The sequence below is a fragment of the Primulina tabacum genome, chromosome 7 (genome assembly GCF_025594145.1).
Source record: "Primulina tabacum isolate GXHZ01 chromosome 7, ASM2559414v2, whole genome shotgun sequence".
NCBI lineage: Eukaryota > Viridiplantae > Streptophyta > Magnoliopsida > Lamiales > Gesneriaceae > Primulina > Primulina tabacum.
In genome coordinates, this window is record NC_134556.1 from 5,838,350 (window position 1) to 5,858,865 (window position 20,516).

Consider the following 20,516-nt stretch of genomic DNA (forward strand, 5'->3'; position numbering starts at 1 on the left):
AATGATAAGTGAGCTTCCTGAATCTTGATGGACCTTTTCGCTTTCGATTTGGCTGTCTTTATTAATGGGTTGATTTTTTGGCTTAGTTTTTTTTTTATAAAAAAATGTGTTGATTGTTTATTTTTAATGTTTTGGTGGCGAGTTCTGCAAACGCAGTCCATTTTCTAAAGGTTGAAACTTTTATTGGGTTACTGCAATTGAAATGCCTGTTCTTGATTTTGATTTTGCTCACCTTAGGTGGGATTGTTATTTTTAAATATTTTTGCTTTACTCAGGTTAGCAAATCAAAGGGATGGTGTAAATATGCTGTGTATGTGTAGTCTACTTCATTAAATCATTGTGTTGATTATTATTATTATTTTTTGGTGGCTAGTTCTGTAAATGCAGCCCATTTTCTAAAGTTCGAACTTTTACTGGGTTACTACAATTGAATTGCCTGTTCTTGATTTTGATCATCTTTGTTGGGATTTTTTTTAAAAGAATTTTGCTTTAATCAATTTAGCAAATAAAAAATTAGCTTACCAAGTAGCTGATTGTGGTATAATATATAATCCTTTCCTAGACGCATCCCTCCATATATTTCTCTGTATTAGATTTGTGATTTGCATTTCTTTGCATGCTGCAAACTTGATGTGTTATTTTCTTTCTAATTTTCCATCAACTTAGTTGCATCCACCGAGCCTTATTTTCGGCCTGACCGGGAATATTTATCTGAATAATGTACTTGCAAATAACATCATATCACATGGACACAGCTTACACGCATTTCATTAAACCAACTCAAGAAGTTACAGGGAAAGAGTTAGAGCAATGCGATGAGCTTTCCTCTCGAGTAAAAAGGCGCCAGATGCTACAGTTTGAATCTAAAGGTTTGGATGCACCATTGTGCAGTGAGGCATTTTTAAGATCCAAGGAGGATGCTAAATTATATTTTTCTCTTGAAAATTTGTTCTATTTCATCCTCCTAATACTTGAAAGAAGTAGAATGTCATTCACATGGTCTTTTGAGTTTAAATCTTATGTGTTTTGACTTTTGGATGTGATATATAATTTCTCGTATAGTTTTCGCATCCAATTTGGCAAGAGATAATGTTTAAGACAATTGTAATACTTGAACCAAGTTTTGCTTAAAAATTTAAAGCATTCATCTACTTTTTCTCTTCACGCATGTACCAAATATTGAAGCTCTTTTGTTTCAAAGATCAGGCTTATAGAGTTCGATTAGAAACCAATTTTCTCAAAAGTTAAGTCATGAGAGCTGTCCAAAATAGCAATTTATTATTTAACTTGCACTCTCGAGGATTCTATGTGAGAGATGCAGAGTGGGTTGCTGGATTTGCAGGTTTGTTTCTTGCAAAGTATATTTTGTTTATATATAGTGACATACAGAATGATCAAAATTGATGACTGGATATTGAATGATGTCTCTTATATATTCAGAACGCATATCGGCATCCAGTAGTGATTCGGACCCATCATCTGAAGGTTGGATCACTGATTGCTTTAACGACGTTGATATGAGTTTCAACATGGAAGATATGTATGTTTCCTTGAACTTAACTTTTTGTTTAGGCAAAATAATGCTTATGACTAGTTTCTTGATGTGAACTAACAGTAGTGCATCTGGAACGACTGATATTCAAATAGACATTATAGGTACATAAAAATATTGTTACTGACAGTAGTCAATCATCTACTTGCATTTGCAATAATTTCTTCATTGTTAACATTAGTTTCCTGTCATTTCATCGCTGTGTTCAAACATTTATCATTTGTTACTGCAGATATTTTCAACAGCCCCCTGAATATGATGCTAATGCTGTCAAAAAGCATCTGTTTCACCCTCGTGGAAATGTTGTTTTCAAAGGTAATGGTACCTTCTGTATTCATTTTCCTGGATTCAACACCCATTTAGATCTTTTCGGTCATAAGTGTTGAGCAACGATGGTCCCTACTGCTATCTATGTGACGTAGTTATTGCAACGTGGCTTGTTTAATATATTTGAGTGCATCATTGTTGCTAGCTATGATTTTAGCATAACATAGACAGCTAGATCCTACAATGAGAAAATATTTCGATTTGCCATCACGGATGAAAATATTCTCTAAGTTTGTAGACCTTGTTTTGGTTGTCACAAACCTACCTATTTTTCCTTTTTCCTCACAGGTAGAAAATCATTAATGCGTATGCCTCCTAAACAAGCCTCTTCTGTTGTCAAACCATTTGCCTTCATCAAAACATGTGGTATACACGGAGACATAACTCTAAAGGATATAAACCAGAAGATTCATACTCTTCCAAAATTGCTAGCAGAACAATGAAGATCTTTCAGACTCTTGTCTCACATCAGCATTCTCTGGGAAACCTGTTGGGAGAACTAAAATTCACACAGAAGGCAGAAAAGGGAGCATAACAATTATGAGAACAAAAGGTTAGCAAGAGTTGCTGCATTTTCATAGCATAATCGGAAAGAATCACCAAAGAAGTTAACTGTGACCTCATTTTGGTTCACGAGGTTTATAATCACCAGAAATAATCTTAATCTGAAATGGGGTTGTTTACAAGGCGCTAGGATGCTGTGGGGACCCGGACGCTAATTCATTCCTTAATCGTCTTTAGGAATAATTCAAACAATTGTAATAAATAGGGTCTAATTTTTTTTTAAAATACAAAGCGGAAACGTAATGTAATTCAATTCAAATTACATATTAAACATAAATATACAAATCTTGTATTATCTACAAGAATTCAACTAGGTTCAACTATATCTCAGTGCTGAATCTTAAGTTGCTTCGAAGCCCGGATCTCCACGCTATCTAGTCCAGCCTCTCTCTCTTCTTGACCCTGATCCTATCCCACCTGTTGTCATGCACACATACAAACAAGACAACAGCCGGATAACTCCGATGAGAATTACATTCTCAGTATAAATATGTATACATGCAATCATAAAAACAATATAAAAACATATAACAGATATGTCTAACATGTATTCAGATCAGAATATAAATCCATATCAAGAATAAATCCTATTCTAAACATGTACCATCATCAGGAACATAAATCAATATGAATCAATATAACTGTAAATTAGACTCATGACTTCACATTTAAGACTAGACTCAATCCTAGTCTAGGGATCCCGGTTTCCAGAAGTTAGCATTCCCATATCGACCAACAGTAATAGAAAAAACTCCAGTTCTATCCACGTCGATAGGGTATCGATCACCAGTAATAGAAGAAATACCAATTCTATCCACATCGATATGGTATCGATCACCAGTAATAGAAGAAGCTCGTATTTTATCCACATCGGTATAGTATCGATCACCAGTAATAGAAAGAACTCCGATTCTATCCACATCGATATAATATCGATCACCAGTAATAGAAGAAATACCAATTCTATCCACATCGATATGGTATCGATCACCAGTAATAGAAGAAGCTCCGATTCTATCCACATCGATATAATATCGATCATCAGTAATAGAAGAAGTTATAATTCTATCCACATCGATAGCCAAAAATCCGGTGACAGACTTTGGCACAATCGCCAATACACTATCTTGTGACATTGTGCAATGTGCCCGTGACGATCCCACCACTATCGGACACTTCTGTCACAAGATTCTCATCTAATACCTGCTATCTATCAATCAAGAAAACAAGTATATCAATCAAATCAATACAATAAGGTAAAGTATGTGATTTAGGAAAACTCGAGCCAAACCTCACTCGAGTTGTGCAATCCCAACTCAACATTAATTTATACCTTTATCTTCTCGGTCCGATGAAGACGAAGTATCGAAGTCAACTCTGTCCATACCCAAATCTGATAATGACAATCGAATAGATACAATATCAGTATATAACTCAGTTCAAAACCTGTTCTGATCAATACTCAAATCAAAACATAATCGGATCAATGCCAATCGACATATGATACCACGATACCATCTCAACCAATACCGAGTCTGATCAATATCAATCGACTGATGTTTCGACGGCATAACAATATAGTCTCGATAACCCCGTCAATTCCAACACCATAGATATAATACCAGAACTCATAATCACTATCGATATAACTCATAATTTCAACGATAATATAAATCTGATATCGATTCTCAATCAAATCGACTCCAAAATTCATAACAATTCCATAATCAGTCCGTTTCTTAATCTGACTTCGATTCTATGATGTCTAACATGTCAAGAACATCATATATGAATTCCATTCAATTATGGCAATATCATAATTTCAAGACATATCAAAACGTAGTAAAACTTACGTCCAGTTGTAGCCTACGTCGTTAGGAACTCGGTGCCATACTCAGATTATGAATCGGACGGACGGATTTTTGCGTAACCCTCAAATTTCACACGAAAGGAACTTGGAGTTTTCTTCCCTCGGTTCTTTCTCGTTTTTCTCCACTGAATCAATTTGTGTAATGTATATATATATATATACACACGTTGCACTCCAAGAGACCAAATGTCGATTTTTCGTGATGCATGCCTGGCGCATATGCGCGCCCAAGTCCCGCGCATATGCGCCGAACGTTCTGTCCGAACTTACAGCAAGTCGCGCATATGCGCGACGTCCTTCCGCGCATGTGCGCGACATTCTCTGGACTCGAGTCTTACCGACACACCTCATCGCGCATATGCGCGCCCTATCTCGCGCATATGCGCGAGGTCCTCTGCCTTCGCCATGAGCTGCTCGCGCATATGCGCGTCTTTCTTCGCGCATGTGCGCGCAAGGTTCTGTCTACCTCGCGCATGTGCGCCCATCACGTCGTGCATGTGCGCGAGGACTCTTTCTTGCTCCTCATTTTGATTTTCTTTCGTCTTTCCCGGTCTGATCCGTTCCGTCTATAATCATATCAATTATCACCAATAGATTATAATAATTATCGCCAAATCCTTTTAGATTAACCGGATAAATTTCTCGGGCCTTACATTTCTCCCCCTCTAAGATATGATTTCGTCCTCGAAATCACAGGCAATCAAATCAGATAAAGAAGGAATGTATAATAGAGGTTACTTCAGCAAATTCATTCTATTAAACCATTCTGATAAAATTACTTGCAAATACTGGCTATACAACATCCGTATATACCAATCAACAGCTCATACCAAATCCATATTATCAGCTGTTGTCAAATCTGTTTATCCCAGTCAAAGATTTACTCAATCTTCGGCTTCAAATACCAATTGTCACCATCCGACGTCGGCATATTAAGTCGGTTCATTCGAAGCTGGTGTTCATCCTTTTCTGAATCAGCTTCCTTTTCTTTATAAGATTTCTGCTTTTATCAACTTCAATCTCAGATATCACCGTAATATCATTCTCATTCAGAGGAAATCCGCAGTAGTCACTGTACAATACCTCGACTAGAGCTATCTCGATAATCATCTAATAGCTATCATTATACAATAATTCATAAAGTGACAAGACATCAGGTCACTAGTGCTAAAATCCAGCACTACAGTTCCTGGATATCCTCCAGTATCTAGATAGTTCACTCCAACTATCCGTCAATCTATAAACCATAGATATAAGATCATGTTATACATTCTGCCAAAAGTACAAAATCAAACAAAATCACGGTATGATATAATTAACTCACGTACTACTGTGTGCATCTGACAATACCTGTCATTTCAAATTCGAAATATCTGGCACAAACAAATCAGCTAATTATATAAAATAATGCATTACCTACCTGGTATTCTGATTGATATACTGTTCTGACTATCGAAATCAAGTTCTGAACAATTTGATCACGGTCTCAACTGTGCTACAATCAATCAGTGTACTATCTTCAGATATCACAGACTCTGAATACAATCTGTTGCAATCTGGATTCATAGCCGAACAATTCTGTATACAACAATTTCAGTTCCCAGAATATTCAATACAAATTTCAACTCTTCGATTCAATCAATCATACGCTGCGAATATATCAAAATATCATAGATAAAACGAGCATAAAGTCATCAGAACACTTCGGAACACAGGATTTATCAACCCATACACAGAACTGAAGTATTTCCCAGAGAAACACATAATCAGATGTAACTCTAACTCTCAGGCAGTAAATCTTCTAACTGACATTTCAATTCTTTCAAGATCATTCTGTACAGAAGTCTAAAATGAAATCTATACCTGATATCAAATCAAGGCTGAAGTCACTCTCCCTGATATAAGACAAACCCGGATTTCATCTGGAACGACTATAGCAACTCTCCTGCTACTGACAAATCATTTCCAGATAGGCTCAACTTCAGTAATCAACTGAATACATAAGGAATTACTTCATTCTTTTCGATAATCATCGAATCATACATAATACGGATATCAAGGAATTCAAAATCGAAAATCCTTACCGTATATCAGTCGTTCATCGGCCATTTCAGGTCCGAATCTTACCATCTCCTGGCAAGAATCTATAACAACTCTGTACTTGTTCGATATATCAATATCAATCATGTAGTCAGAATCAGACAACACAAGTACAATACAATCTAATTCAATCTCATTCTCTTTTTACTGGAGTACACAATATATCACAGAATTCACTGATATCAATTCCTCTCCCCAAAAGGGACAAAGATCCATACTACAGTAATACAGACCCAGCAGGTACAACATATATCAATACAACTCAGTCAAAGATAATCGTAGGGAATGCATTAGTATATATCAATACATATGCAACATAATCATAAAAGATTATTACCTGCCACTATATCATCATGTGTGTCCTGGGTCTGTTCCTCTATCACTACCACCAAATGATTCTGCTCCCTGAAATCTTCGGGAACCTTTCTGTGGACAGATTCTAGCAAAGTGTCCCTGCTGTTTACAGATATTGCACCTACCAGTCACTCTCTGGCTCTGTTCCATGGGATGTCTCCCTCCGCAAGTCCTGCAATAAACTCCAGTATCACTCAGGCTAGAACAACCGGAGCTAGATGAACCGCTTCCTAACTTCTTGAACTGTTTCTTTCGAGCTTTCAGCAAATCTTGCTTCCCACTCGTACTGCCACTATCCAATCGGAGAGGGGATTGTTGGGTCTGGGGTTGCATTGCACACACCCTTTCTTGTTGTCTAATCAGACTCGCCTCAGCTCTTTTTGCTTTATTCAAAGTATCAACAAAATGGTAAGGTCGCTGCATATTTATCAATGCAACTATCTCTGAATTCAATCCTTTGATGACTGCTCAGTTACAGCTTCATCATTCCCAGCTATCTGAGGAACAAAACGCAGTAGAGTAGAGAATTTAGCAACATATTCTTCAATATTCAGTTGGCCTTGTCTCATTCTCAAATTCTGCTCTTTTGTCCTCTCGGTACGATCCTGAGAAGAATCTTCGATAAAATTCAGCTTTAAAGACTTTCCACGTAATCACCGTACCCCGCTGTTCTAATACCCTTTTGGTTGTAATCCACCAACTCCTAGCGACCTCGTGTAACTGATTGGGCACCAATTTAATTCTCTGTTCGATTGGATAATCAAGTGAATCAAACAGTATCTCTATATCATCTAACCAATTCTCACATTCCACTGGTGTCTCATTACCCTTCAGAATCGGCTGTTGAAACGACTGAAATTTCTTCAACTGTGTTTCCATCAGAGTTTCTGTCTCATCCATCTGATCAATCGAAGTATTACCCAATTCTCTAATTCTTCTGGGAGGGATATCTGGTTACCACAAGGGTTAGTACCACATGAGATAAATCAATCTCAGTTCCTTCCTGATCAGCTTACCTTCTGATCAAGAATTGGTTCTGATTCATTTTCAAATCAGACATATTACCAAATCAACTCAGGATATTCAGGTAACATGTATTTAAAAGCAGTAAACATAATATCATGCTAGCATACACAATGTAATTCCACATTATAAGTAATTCACATGCTAGCAATCACATGCAGAAAAGAAAACTCAATCTACCCCGCTCATTCTCTTCTATCTCAATCTCAAGAACCTACAGTTCTAGAACCTACTGTTCTGGAACCTAATGCTCTGATACCACCTGTTGTGGGGACCCGGACGCTAATTCATTCCTTAATCGTCTTTAGGAATAATTCAAACAATTGTAATAAACAGGGTCTAAATTTTTTTTTAAATACAAAGCGGAAACGTAATGTAATTCAATTCAAATTACATATTAAACATAAATATACAAATCTTGTATTATCTACAAGAATTCAACTAGGTTCAACTATATCTCAGTGCTGAATCCTAAGTTGTTTCGAAGCCCGGATCTCCACGCTATCTAGTCCAGCCTCTCTCTCTTCTTGACCCTGATCCTATCCCACCTGTTGCCATGCACACATACAAACAAGACAACAGCTTACATTCTCAGTATAAATTATGTATACATGCAATCATAAAAACAATATCAAAGCATATAACAGATATGTCTAACATGTATTCAGATCAGAATATAAATCCATATCAAGAATAAATCCTATTCTAAACATGTACCATCATCAGGAACATAAATAAATATGAATCAATATAACTGTCAATTAGACTCATGACTTCACATTTAAGACTAGACTCAATCCTAGTCTAGGGATCCCGGTTTCCAGAAGTTAGCATTCTCATATCGACCAACAGTAATAGAAAAGACTCCAGTTCTATCCACGTCGATAGGGTATCGATCACCAGTAATAGAAGAAATACCAATCCTATCCACATCGATATGGTATCGATCACCAATAATAGAAGAAGCCCCGATTCTATCCACATCGATATAATATCGATCATCAGTAATAGAAGAAGTTATAATTCTATCCACATCGATAGCCAAAAATCCGGTGACAGACTTTGGCACAATCGCCAATACACTATCTTGTGACATTGTGCAATGTGCCCGTGACGATCCCACCACTATCGGACACTTCTGTCACAAGATTCTCATCTAATACCTGCTATCTATCAATCAAGAAAACAAGTATATCAATCAAATCAATACAATAAGGTAAAGTATGTGATTTAGGGAAACTCGAGCCAAACCTCACTCGAGTTGTGCAATCCCAACTCAACATTAATTTATACCTTTATCTTCTCGGTCCGATGAAGACGAAGTATCGAAGTCAACTCTGTCCATACCCAAATCTGATAATGACAATCGAATAGATACAATATCAGTATATAACTCAGTTCAAAACCTGTTCTGATCAATACTCAAATCAAAACATAATCGGATCAATGCCAATCGACATATGATACCACGATACCATCTCAACCAATACCGATTCTGATCAATATCAATCGACTGATGTTTCGACGGCATAACAATATAGTCTCGATAACCCCGTCAATTCCAACACCATAGATATAATACCAGAACTCATAATCACTATCGATATAACTCATAATTTCAACGATAATATAAATCTGATATCGATTCTCAATCAAATCGACTCCAAAATTCATAACAATTCCATAATCAGTCCGTTTCTTAATCTGACTTCGATTCTATGATGTCTAACATGTCAAGAACATCATATATGAATTCCATTCAATTCTGGCAATATCATAATTTCAAGACATATCAAAACGTAGTAAAACTTACGTCCAGTTGTAGCCTACGTCGTTAGGAACTCGGTGCCGTACTCAGATTATGAATCGGACGGAGGGATTTTTGCGTAACCCTCAAATTTCACACGAAAGGAACTTGGATTTTTCTTCCCTCGGTTCTTTCTCGTTTTTCTCCACTGAATCAATTTGTGTAATGTATATATATATATATATATATATATACACACGTTGCACTCCAAGAGACCAAATGTCGATTTTTCGTGATGCATGCCTGGCGCATATGCGCGCCCAAGTCCCGCGCATATGCGCCGAACGTTCTGTCCGAACTTACAGCAAGTCGCGCATATGCGCGACGTCCTTCCGCGCATGTGCGCGACATTCTCTGGACTCGAGTCTTACCGACACACCACCTCGCGCATATGCGCGCCCTATCTCGCGCATATGCGCGAGGTCCTCTGCCTTCGCCATGAGCTGCTCGCGCATATGTGCGTCTTTCTTCGCGCATGTGCGCGCAAGGTTCTGTCTACCTCGCGCATGTGCGCCCATCACGTCGCGCATGTGCGCGAGGACTCTTTCTTGCTCCTCATTTTGATTTTCTTTCGTCTTTCCCGGTCTGATCTGTTCCGTCTATAATCATATCAATTATCACCAATAGATTATAATAATTATCGCCAAATCCTTTTAGATTAGCCGGATAAATTTCTCGGGCCTTACAGATGTTATGCAGTATTTAAGGATCTTGACCTCTTATTGATCCTATGTTCTCTTTCGTCGTCTGTTGAAAAAGAACTTCATTTGTTGTTCAAATGTACAAATCTTGTATTAATTTTGTATTTCTTGTAGAAACTAGAATATGATTTGAGATAAGTTAATTCCAATATTGCATTTGGGGGTGCCTTTTAAAAGGACAACTGATTGTTACTATAATTATCTTGTGGATTATTTAACACGATCAACGATATCAGTCATCTCTTATGGAAATTTCAATTTTTTGTCATGTACACGAAATTTGTATTTCGCTATGGGAAAACGTATTAAAACTACATTTACGAGGGCGCAAGTTCCACTTATCGTTTTCAATATTTTTGCTGCCAAAATTAATACAAAAACTCATGTAGCTCCAAGTTCATAATCTTAACATAGTCTTAGAGTCCAGATCTATCGTTATTGTTGAACTTCTCTTATGAGCCACATGCCAAATTATTGTAAATTTTACCCTCCAATTGTTTATTCTTGGTCGTAAAGAGATTGTTAAATATCTCACCTCGGTTGGATGACGTTCTTGGGAGTTATATATATGATGGACTTGGACAAACCTTGTAAAGCCTCCTTGGGTGAATTTCGGCCTAGGCAGGATCCGTGGGTGAACTTTGGCCCATGGACTCATGGGTGAACTTCGGCCCATGAAACTTTACTCATAGAACTCTCCACATCAAGTTGGTGGAGTCATGCTTCCCCAAGTCTCGAACCTAAGACCTCCTGTCATAAGTACTTAGTTTCAAAGAGACTTGATACCAATTGAGCTAGCGCATGTGGAAAGCCCGTGATGGAAAATACCTAAGAGGAAACCCAAAATCGGGATAGCCCATTATCATTACAATAAAATACACTTTTTATTGTAAAGCCCTCACTAGGTGAACTTCGACCCAGGCAGGATCCTTGGGTGAACTTCGGCCCAAGAACTCACTAGGTGAACTTCGGCCCATGAAACTGTATGGAGAATTTTATGAGTAATGTTTTATGGGCCGAACTTCACCAATGAGCTCTTGGGCCAAAGTTCACCCAGGGGGGCTTTACATACCTCTACCTTAAGCAAACTTTTGGTGTAGAGTTAGACACAAATACATAATTTTGAAATGAAGAAATATTGGGTAATAAATGTTTATTTAATTGAAAAATATTATTATTTACGAAAAAATATATTGTTTAATATATGTTAATTTGAGTGAAAAATGCTACTTTCAATGTTGGAATATATAAGTTTTGGTGAATGTGAGAATGTAAGAAATTAAGTCAAGATTATTAAAATTCAGCACTATGATAAAATCAGTAGGTAGGTAGTAGCCAACCATTTGCTAAATGTTCAGATACTACCAAATTAAATGGGCAAGCATTTCTGAACATTCTCAAACTATCGAAAGTTTTCAACTATAATTTATGAACATTGAAATTATTATCCTATTTATTAAGAGCATATAATCAACATAACAAACACTCAAAGAATGTCAAGTATTCTAGTAAAGGAGCATTTTTTCTGACTGATTTGACCATATGTGTCAAGAATTTATTGTCGTATTTTATTTTTAGAACATGTCGTATGACACGTGACATTATCATACAAATGCATTTATGATCTAGATACGATCAATTTATAGCCATTCAAATCCGAACGTCTGAAGATAATATATATAAGATCGATCCATATTGCAGCAAAGGAGAAACAAACAATCTACGCGATCAATTCTTACAACTTAGAATATTGCTGAAAATATCATAAGCGCACTTTCAAGTTGTATAAAATATTTCTAGAGTCATCTTGTGCAACTTATTTAGTGTAATATTGTAGCGCCTTTACCCGAGCCACTACTAAACAAACTAATAAACATGCAACATTAAACTTAATAACAACAATTAAATAGCGAAAACCAAATACTTGATCATCTTACAACCCAAACGAAAACAGAACAATAACAGCAGTCTTAAACATTAATACAATTATATCGAAAACATAATTCTGAACGAGAAAATGATAAACCACATTAAACCTCCACTGTATCACCACCGAAAACCCAACTGCTCTAGCCACTGTGTTGGCTGTCCGAACCGTCCAACCTAAGACCGACCCCGTGTAATGGGGTGCCCAAGACTAAAACAAGGACATGAGCGACAATCGCCCAATACGAGAATGTATGAGTATACAAACTAATATGATGCATTTGAAATGCAATATGCTCGGATATCAAGGATCAAGTCAAAAATCTCATGCTCAGTCTAGAGGCGCCTGAGTGTGTAGTCTCTGATCTGCCCTAGGCATGTTTTGGCTCCCACACTCATCATCAAGAAGTTGACCTACAATGTCCAATCATCAGAGCCCACGGGTCCCGTCGGACACTTTATCTCTCGATGTCCCATCATCCACAATACAGGATAGGGCTGAGCAACCCCAACAAACGAGGTATATCTCAAAAGATATCAGACTCAACATGATATATCATGCATAATATGCCAAAGCAGTAAAACATGTATCATGCAACAGATAAATATGCAACATATAAGTGTGTATACTACGCTTGGATATCTCAGTCAGTACATCACGTACCTCACTAAAACAATCTGACAGAAAGCTCTGAACCTAGACAATACCAACATAATGAAATCACTATCAAACCAGATCCTGAATTACGAAACATGTTACAGAGTTCTTCATAATGATCCTTAAATCACTATTTAAGGCTTTGGAATTATACCTGCGTCCGTCGTCAACCCGTTGGTGATGTCTCAATCTTAGTTCACCGACCCCTCCTTGAGTCAACACTAGCTCCAAAACTTCCTGACACCAAAGTTCCCAAGAAACTTGCTAGAAAACCTAAGGTATATGGCTAGAACTCTCTCTAAAGAATGCGGTGTAGGAAACAAAAGAAATCAGCTTCCATTTATAAGCTGAATCCGGACTAGTTCAGAAAATCCGAATCAATCTTATCTGCCACGTGTCAGAATCTCATTTGTCTAGTTGGATTTTTCTCGAGATAATGTAATCTGAAGTAGATCGGGTTCATGTCCATTTTATATTCAGTGGTCACAACAGCTTGATCCCGAATTATCAACTTCTTAATAATATTTAATTATCAACTCTTTAATTATCTCTTAATTTGTACTTCATTCAAAATAAAGATTCAGGTCATTACATCCTCCCCTCCTCACAAGATTTCGTCCTCGAAATCAGAATTGAAGTACAATATAACTGAATAAAATACAACCCATGACTACAAAGGTACAACTCAAAACAAATGTGGATATTTTGAACGCATATGACTCTCTAATTCCCAAGTCGCCTCTGCAGTACCTCGGCGTTGGCATTGCACTAGAACAAGTGGAATGGTCTTGTTTCTGAGATTTTTCTCTTTCCTACACAGGATTAAAAGCGGGTGCTCGACATAAGTCAAGTCTTCTTCAAGTTGAACATCTATTGGACATGCAATTCATCTCCTACATACCGTCGTAGTAACGATACATGAAAGACATTATGAATGCTGGACAGATACGACGGTAAAGCCAATTGATACGCCAAATTTCCAACACATTCCAAGATCTCGAAAAGGTTCGATGAATCTTGGGGCTAATTTTCCCTTGAGTCCAAATCTCATCACCCTGTGGAATGGTGAAACTTTAAGGAAAACTTTTTCCTCTGACTGAAACTGTAGAGGTATACGCTTGGTATTTGCGTAACTCGATTGACGATCTTGTGCAGTTTTAATTCTCTTCTTAATCAATTCCACTTGGTCAATCGCTTGTTGTAATAATTCAGGTCTTTGCACTTGTTGTTCCCCTACTTCGTCCCAAAACAATGGAGTACGACAACGTATACCATATAATGCTTCGAACGGAGCCATACCAATGCTGCTGTGGTAGCTATTGTTATATGCAAACTCCACAAGCGGCAGATGATCGTGCCACGCTGGTCCAAAATCCAGAGCACAAGCACACAACATCTCCTCTAGCTCTGAATAGTCCTCTCAGACTGACTATCATTCTCTGGATGATAGGCAGTACTGAAACTCAATGTCGTTCCCAAGGTTTTTTGAAAACTTCCCCAGAATCTTGAGGTAAAGCGTGGATCTCTGTCACTGACTATACTTGTTGGCACACCATGATATTTAAGAATCTCTTGGATGTATAGTCTTGCCATGCGATCGAAACTATATTCCTGACTATACGGAATGAAATGTGCTGACTTAGTCAGTCGGTCCAAAACAACCCAAATGGCATCACAATTCTTAGAAGACAACGGCAAGTGGGTGACAATCCATCGTCACATGCTCCCACTTCCACTCAGGGATAGGAAGATTCTGAAGTAATCCTCCTGGTCGTCAATGTTCAGCTTTCACTTGCTGACAAACCAAACACTTGGCTACAAATCGGTAAACACTTTTCTTCATACATTTCCACCAAAACCTAGTCTTCAAATCCTTGTACATTTTCATGCTTCTAGGGTGGATACTCGAATTACTCCTATGGGCTTGAGATAAAATCTCGTAATTTAGAATTTTTGGGAACTACGATTCTTCCTGACAGACACATGTTCCATCTGTTTAGAACGCAAAGCCTGATGTGTTGTCTCCGTTAGCTAACCTTGTTAACTTTTTCACTTTCGGGTCAGAAAACCGAGCTTCTCTAATTTTGGCATTCAACGTCGGTTCAGATAAAATTCTTGTTACTCGAATGTGTTCCATTCCTTTCTTATGACGGAAGTGAAATCCCAGAGAACAACAATCTTGGATTACACTTGATATGAAACTTGTCTGAAATGCAGATAATCTCACCTTGCGACTAAGAGCATCAGTTGTAAGATTCGCTGATCCTGAATGATACTTTATTTCGCATTCATAATCCTTTAACAAATCCATCCATCTTCTTTGGCGCATATTCAACTCTGCTTGAGTGAAAATATACTTCAAACTCTTGTGATCTGTAAAAATCTCAAATCTCTCTCCTTAGAGATAATGTCGCTAGATCTTCAAAGCAAACACAATCACTGCCAATTCCAGATCATGAACTGGATAATTCTCTTCATGCTTCTTCAACTATCTGGATGCATATGCAATCACATGACCATTCTGGGTTAAAACACACCAAGTCCTTGAAATGATGCATAAGTGTACACAATGTACCCTCCTTGATCCAGATGGCAGAGCTAAAACTGGTGCAGTTGTCAAAATTTGATGCAGTTCGTTGAAACTATTTTACAATCATGTGTCCATTCGAACTGCACATTCTTACACGTCAGATGTGTCAATGGTTTGGAAATCTGAGAAAATCCCGAGACGAATCTCCGGTAATAACCTGCCAAACCTAGAAAACTTCGTATCTCTTGAGCTGATTCCGGTCGTGCCCAACTCAACATTGCTTCGATCTTACTAGAATCCACTGATATCCCATCTTTGGATATAATATGTCCAAAGAAGACAACTCTGTCGAGCCAAAACTCGCACTTGTTCAACTTAGCATACAGTTGGTGATTCCTTAAGGTTAGCAACACAATTCTTAAATTTTGTGTGTGCTTTTTAAGGCTACTAGACTATAGCAGTATGTCATCAATAAAGAGAATGACAAACTTGTCAAGATACTCCTGGAATACTCGGTTCATCAAATCCATAAATACTGCTGGAGCATTCGTCAAACCAAACGACATCACTAGAAACTTCGTAATGCCCATACCTTGTTCGAAATACAGTCTTAGGGATATCACGTTGATGAACTCGAAGTTGATGATATCCAGACCGTAAATCGATCTTCGAGTACACTGAAGTCCCTTGCAATTGATCAAACAAATCATCGATCCGTGGTAACGGATATTTATTTTTGACTGCTACTCGGTTCAACTGTCGATAATCTATGGAAAGTCGCATAGACCCATCATTCTTTTTAACGAACAACAACGGTTGTAGAGCCCAAAATCAGTACACGTAAATCTCATGCATTTATTTAATTGTTAAAGCATTTATTTAATTTTAAAACGAGTCTTAATGGTGCATAAATTATTTAAATGCATTATTTTAATTATTTATGTTTATGTGATACACTTTAAAATGTGCTTCGAGTTTTATGTTTCAGGCGATTATTCGAGGCGGGATCGAGGAATAGAAACCGGTGACGATTTTTTGGGTAATTTTAAAATGCGGTATTTTATTTTAAATTGGAAATGGGCATTTTAAATGATTTATTAGTTTTAAGCATTTTAATAGCCTAATTAAATTATTAGGTAATTATATGATTTCAAACTTTTAAAGTTGTAGCACTTGTGCATTTTATTTAAATTTAAGAAAAATCTAGTGGGGTTATTATGGAATTAACTTTAAATTATCATGTTAAATAATTGGTAGATATATTTTAATCATATTAATTAGCCCTAATTTCCCCATTAATATGCACACACACGTTTCAATTGTTTTTTTATCACAACACACACACCTACACGTATAACAAACACACACATCTCTCTTGTTACCATTCCATGTTTTTAAAAGAAAATTTTAGGGTTCTTGGCACTATAGAGCAGCCGCCCCTCCCCTTCAGGTTCCAGCAAGGTTTTGTTGAATTTTCTTCAAAGAAAATCGAGCCACAATCGTCCCGGATCAATCCTCGTGTCATCTCAGCTTCGGTATCGTCGGTTCGGTAAACTTTAACATCATAAGGCACGTATATTCTATGTTTTCTGCGTCGATCAAGTCATAATATGTTGCGTTGTTTTTATGCGTAAAAATACATGAATGATGTGTAAAGTTTGAGCGGAAATTGTTTAGATCGCATTTTGAACGTTTCTTTCTCGTTTTTGCTGTTCTTTTAAAAACTGCGATTTTTCGGTCGCGATTGAGAAAACTTTCGACATAAAAATCATAGAACTTTTTGATACCTTCGATTTGATATAAAATTCGAAATATTTGGATAAAAATTGAGTGAGTTATGGTGATTTTCGTTGGACTGATCAAACTATGTTTTCTGAAAAATATATTATTGATGTGTTCTTGAATTTTATTTGTTGCAGGCTTCGTTCGGAAACCGTCGGGCGATCGCTGCTGTGTTTAGGTATATGGAGTATGAGTTTGGGATGAGTTTGATGCTTTGTTTCGTGTCGTTAGTCGTTGGTTGCATTAGAAATCGTAGGAATCAATTGGTGTCAAAATTTGAGTTTACGGATTTTATTGCTTGTTCGGTGTGCGTCGTCGTTTGGGATGTTTTGTGGAGTCGAGTCAGTGCCATAGCGTCCTAGGATGAGTCTCGAGGCGTTGTTCACTGTCTATGTAATCGAAATTGGAGAGTATAAGTTTCTGAGTCGCGGAGTCCAGAAGACACGGCGCCTGAGCGGTAATATTTTACCACCCGAGCGCCGCTCTTTCTGTCTGAGGGTAGACATCCAGAAGATCTGGCGCTCGAGCGGCGAAGTTTTACCGCCCGAGCGCGGCCTCATCTGTAAAAATGTTTGGTTTGCTTCTTCTTTTCAAGTTCAATAGTGAGTTCATGTCTTTTATTTTTGGGGAATGTTCGCACATCATTTTAGAGATTGTTCGGGGTTCGATGTCTTGGGTTAGTACGATGATTTAACGAGGTCAAGTCCCGAGTGATCTAGAATGTCGTAAACTATTTAATTACTTCGGTGGTGAGCACGAGTACCTACGTCTAAGCTATGAAAGTTAAGTGCATGTAATCACATTAGTATGTGCAGCAGCGACCCCAAGCGAGATCCAACGAATCTCTCAACGCCAAGTAAGTAAGTATGTTTGACGTGCAAAGAAAATATTTTTAAGTTTGTGAGGTATGCTAAATGTCTTGTGACCAATTCATGAATGAGTTTGGAAGTCGGTGAACGTGGCCGAGGACCTCTCCACCCCGTTAAAGCATGAATGGTTTTAGATCAGGATTGGAAAGCGTTAAAGCATGAACGGGGACCAATCCATCCGTTAAAGAATGAACGGGGATCTCATGTATGTGGCAGTGGATTCTTCCCTTTCAGCCCAGTACTGTGGTTTAGTCTGATCAGACGTAATTATGTATGGGTCACTTGCTTTGAAACATGCCTCTACGCAAAATGATGAAGTTTAAGTATGTTCAAGTATTTACAAGTATGCAAGCACGTTTAAGAAAAGTTTTATGTTATGGCACGTCAATGTATGTATGTACGTATGTTCAAGTATATTTATGCAAATTGAAGTTCCAGTATGTATGTTCTATTTTAAAGCTGCATGTGATTTTATTACGTATTACTCGTTACTTTCAGTTTATACTGTGTTGAGTCTTTAGACTCATTAGACTTGATCAATGTAGGTGAGGATGATTTAGAGGAGACTAGGGGCTGGGGACCAAGGAGCTGGCTTGGACTGAGCAGGAGGCTAGACCCAAGGACCGCCCAAGTTTTTAAGTTTTTATGAAATGTCAGACACTCTGATTTCACGCTACTGGTTATGAGATTTTAAACAAATATATTTGTCAAACTTTATTTTTTTGATCTTTTGTTGCATCTACTTTTGAGGCGTAGGTTTATTGTAAATCGAAATCAAGAGTTATTTATAATTTATAAAAATTTTATTTTTCCGCAAATTTTAAGTAGTAAAAAGTACGGTACGTTACAGTTGGTATCAGAGCGGTGTTCTTGTAAAGGGTTATGCCTACTGCGAGTTGCGAGAATTTCACGAAGTCATACCTCAAGTCTGTAAGTTTTAAAGTTTTGAATTATGTTATGTATTAAGCATTAAGTCATGATTTCAGCATGTCCATGTTTTAAGTTCAGATTACGTGCATCTTATGCTATTGATAGTATGTTCATGCATACGAGGTTTACGTGTTGGGTAATTATTGAAACAGTATGCCTCCTAGACGCATGATTAACCGGGAAGGTAGGGATGAAGACAGAGAGGCCCGAGAGGAGGGGAGAAATGCAGGCACAGATGCTTGCAGGTATGAATCAGTTCTTTGCACAGTTTGCGGGGAACCAGGCTGCTACAAATACAGAAGCGAGGCCCAGACTAGAAGCAGTATACGAGAGGTTCAGACGGATGAGCCCAAAGGAGTTCTCGGGGACCACTGACCCGATGTTAGCCGAGGGATGAATTAAATCCATCGAGGTGATTTTTGCCTTTATGGAGTTGCAAGATACAGATAGGGTCAGGTGTGCCACATTTCTACTGACCGGGGATGCCAGACTATGGTGGGAGAGCGCGTCAGTGGCAGCGAACTTGCAGACCCTTTCTTGGGATGGTTTTAAGGAGCTATTCTACTCCAAGTACTTCACTGAAGAAGTACGATCCAGACTGACCAGGGAATTCATGACACCGCGATAGGGAGACAGCAGTGTTGCAGAATTTGTGAGGAAGTTTGAGAGGGGGTGTCATTTTGTGCCCCTGATAGCTAATGATGCCCAGGGGAAGTTGAGGCATTTTATGGATTGGTTGCGGCCGATCTTGTGCCGTGATGTTCGAGTTGCTGGTCCTACGACTTATGCAGTTGCCGTGTCTAGAGCTTTGGCGGCAGAACAGGATCAGAGAGATATTGAGGCTGACAGGCAGGGAAAGAGGCACTATCAGGCTCCACAGCAGTAGCAGCAGCAGCGACCTCAGTTTAAGAGGCCGCTTCCAGGGGCAGCCAGGAAAGAAGCCTTATCAGGGACCGCCAAAGGGCAAGGGTCCTATGCCACAGCAGAAGACGCCCCAGAGGCCGGGTGAGCACCCGGTGTGCCCGAAGTGCAACCGCCAGCACCCAGGGCCATATTTATACGGGTCAAGCAAGTGTTTCAAATGCGGGGCAAGTGACCACATGTTGAAGGAGTGCCCATAGTGGAGGCAGCCGACCCAGGGCAGAGTGTTCGCCATGCATGCGCAGGAGGCGAACCCAGACATGACATTACTGACCGGTAAACTTTTCTACCTAAGCTCAGTATTATTTTGCCTTGCATGTTGAAATTTTAAATGGGATTATTAGTGTGCTAGTAATATTTTTGAGTCACTTGGGATATTAATTTCTGCGATGCTTGAGGTTAACGTAGAAGTTTGAGGATATAAGTTTTGTGTTGTGCTGACGTCTCTCAGGAAATATATTCATAAAGAGATTAGCCACGAAGGTCTTGATAGACTCAGGAGCCACCCACTCATTTATTTCGGAGACATTTGCTAGTCACCTGGACTTCAAGTCTATTGGACTCGATTTGAGCTATTCAGTGACAGTCCCATCAGGGGAAGA

The 20,516-nt window shown here is 38.3% G+C and overlaps 1 protein-coding gene across 2 annotated transcripts; it reads left to right on the forward strand.

Annotated features, from left to right (window-relative positions):
• Positions 1–1,045: 1,045 nt before the first annotated feature.
• LOC142551077 (protein XRI1-like) lies at positions 1,046–18,773 on the forward strand. Of its 2 annotated transcripts, XM_075660121.1 has the most exons (6): positions 1,046–1,342; positions 1,441–1,540; positions 1,616–1,656; positions 1,785–1,867; positions 2,315–2,432; positions 18,609–18,773. In XM_075660121.1, exons 1-6 carry the CDS (start codon positions 1,252–1,254, stop codon positions 18,710–18,712), a joined length of 537 nt encoding a protein of 178 aa, XP_075516236.1. In that variant the 5' UTR covers positions 1,046–1,251; the 3' UTR covers positions 18,713–18,773. The 2 variants fall into 2 exon arrangements, with proteins under 2 accessions (XP_075516236.1, XP_075516237.1); XM_075660122.1 differs by lacking the exon at positions 18,609–18,773 and having other exon boundaries at positions 2,168–2,315.
• Positions 18,774–20,516: the final 1,743 nt, after the last annotated feature.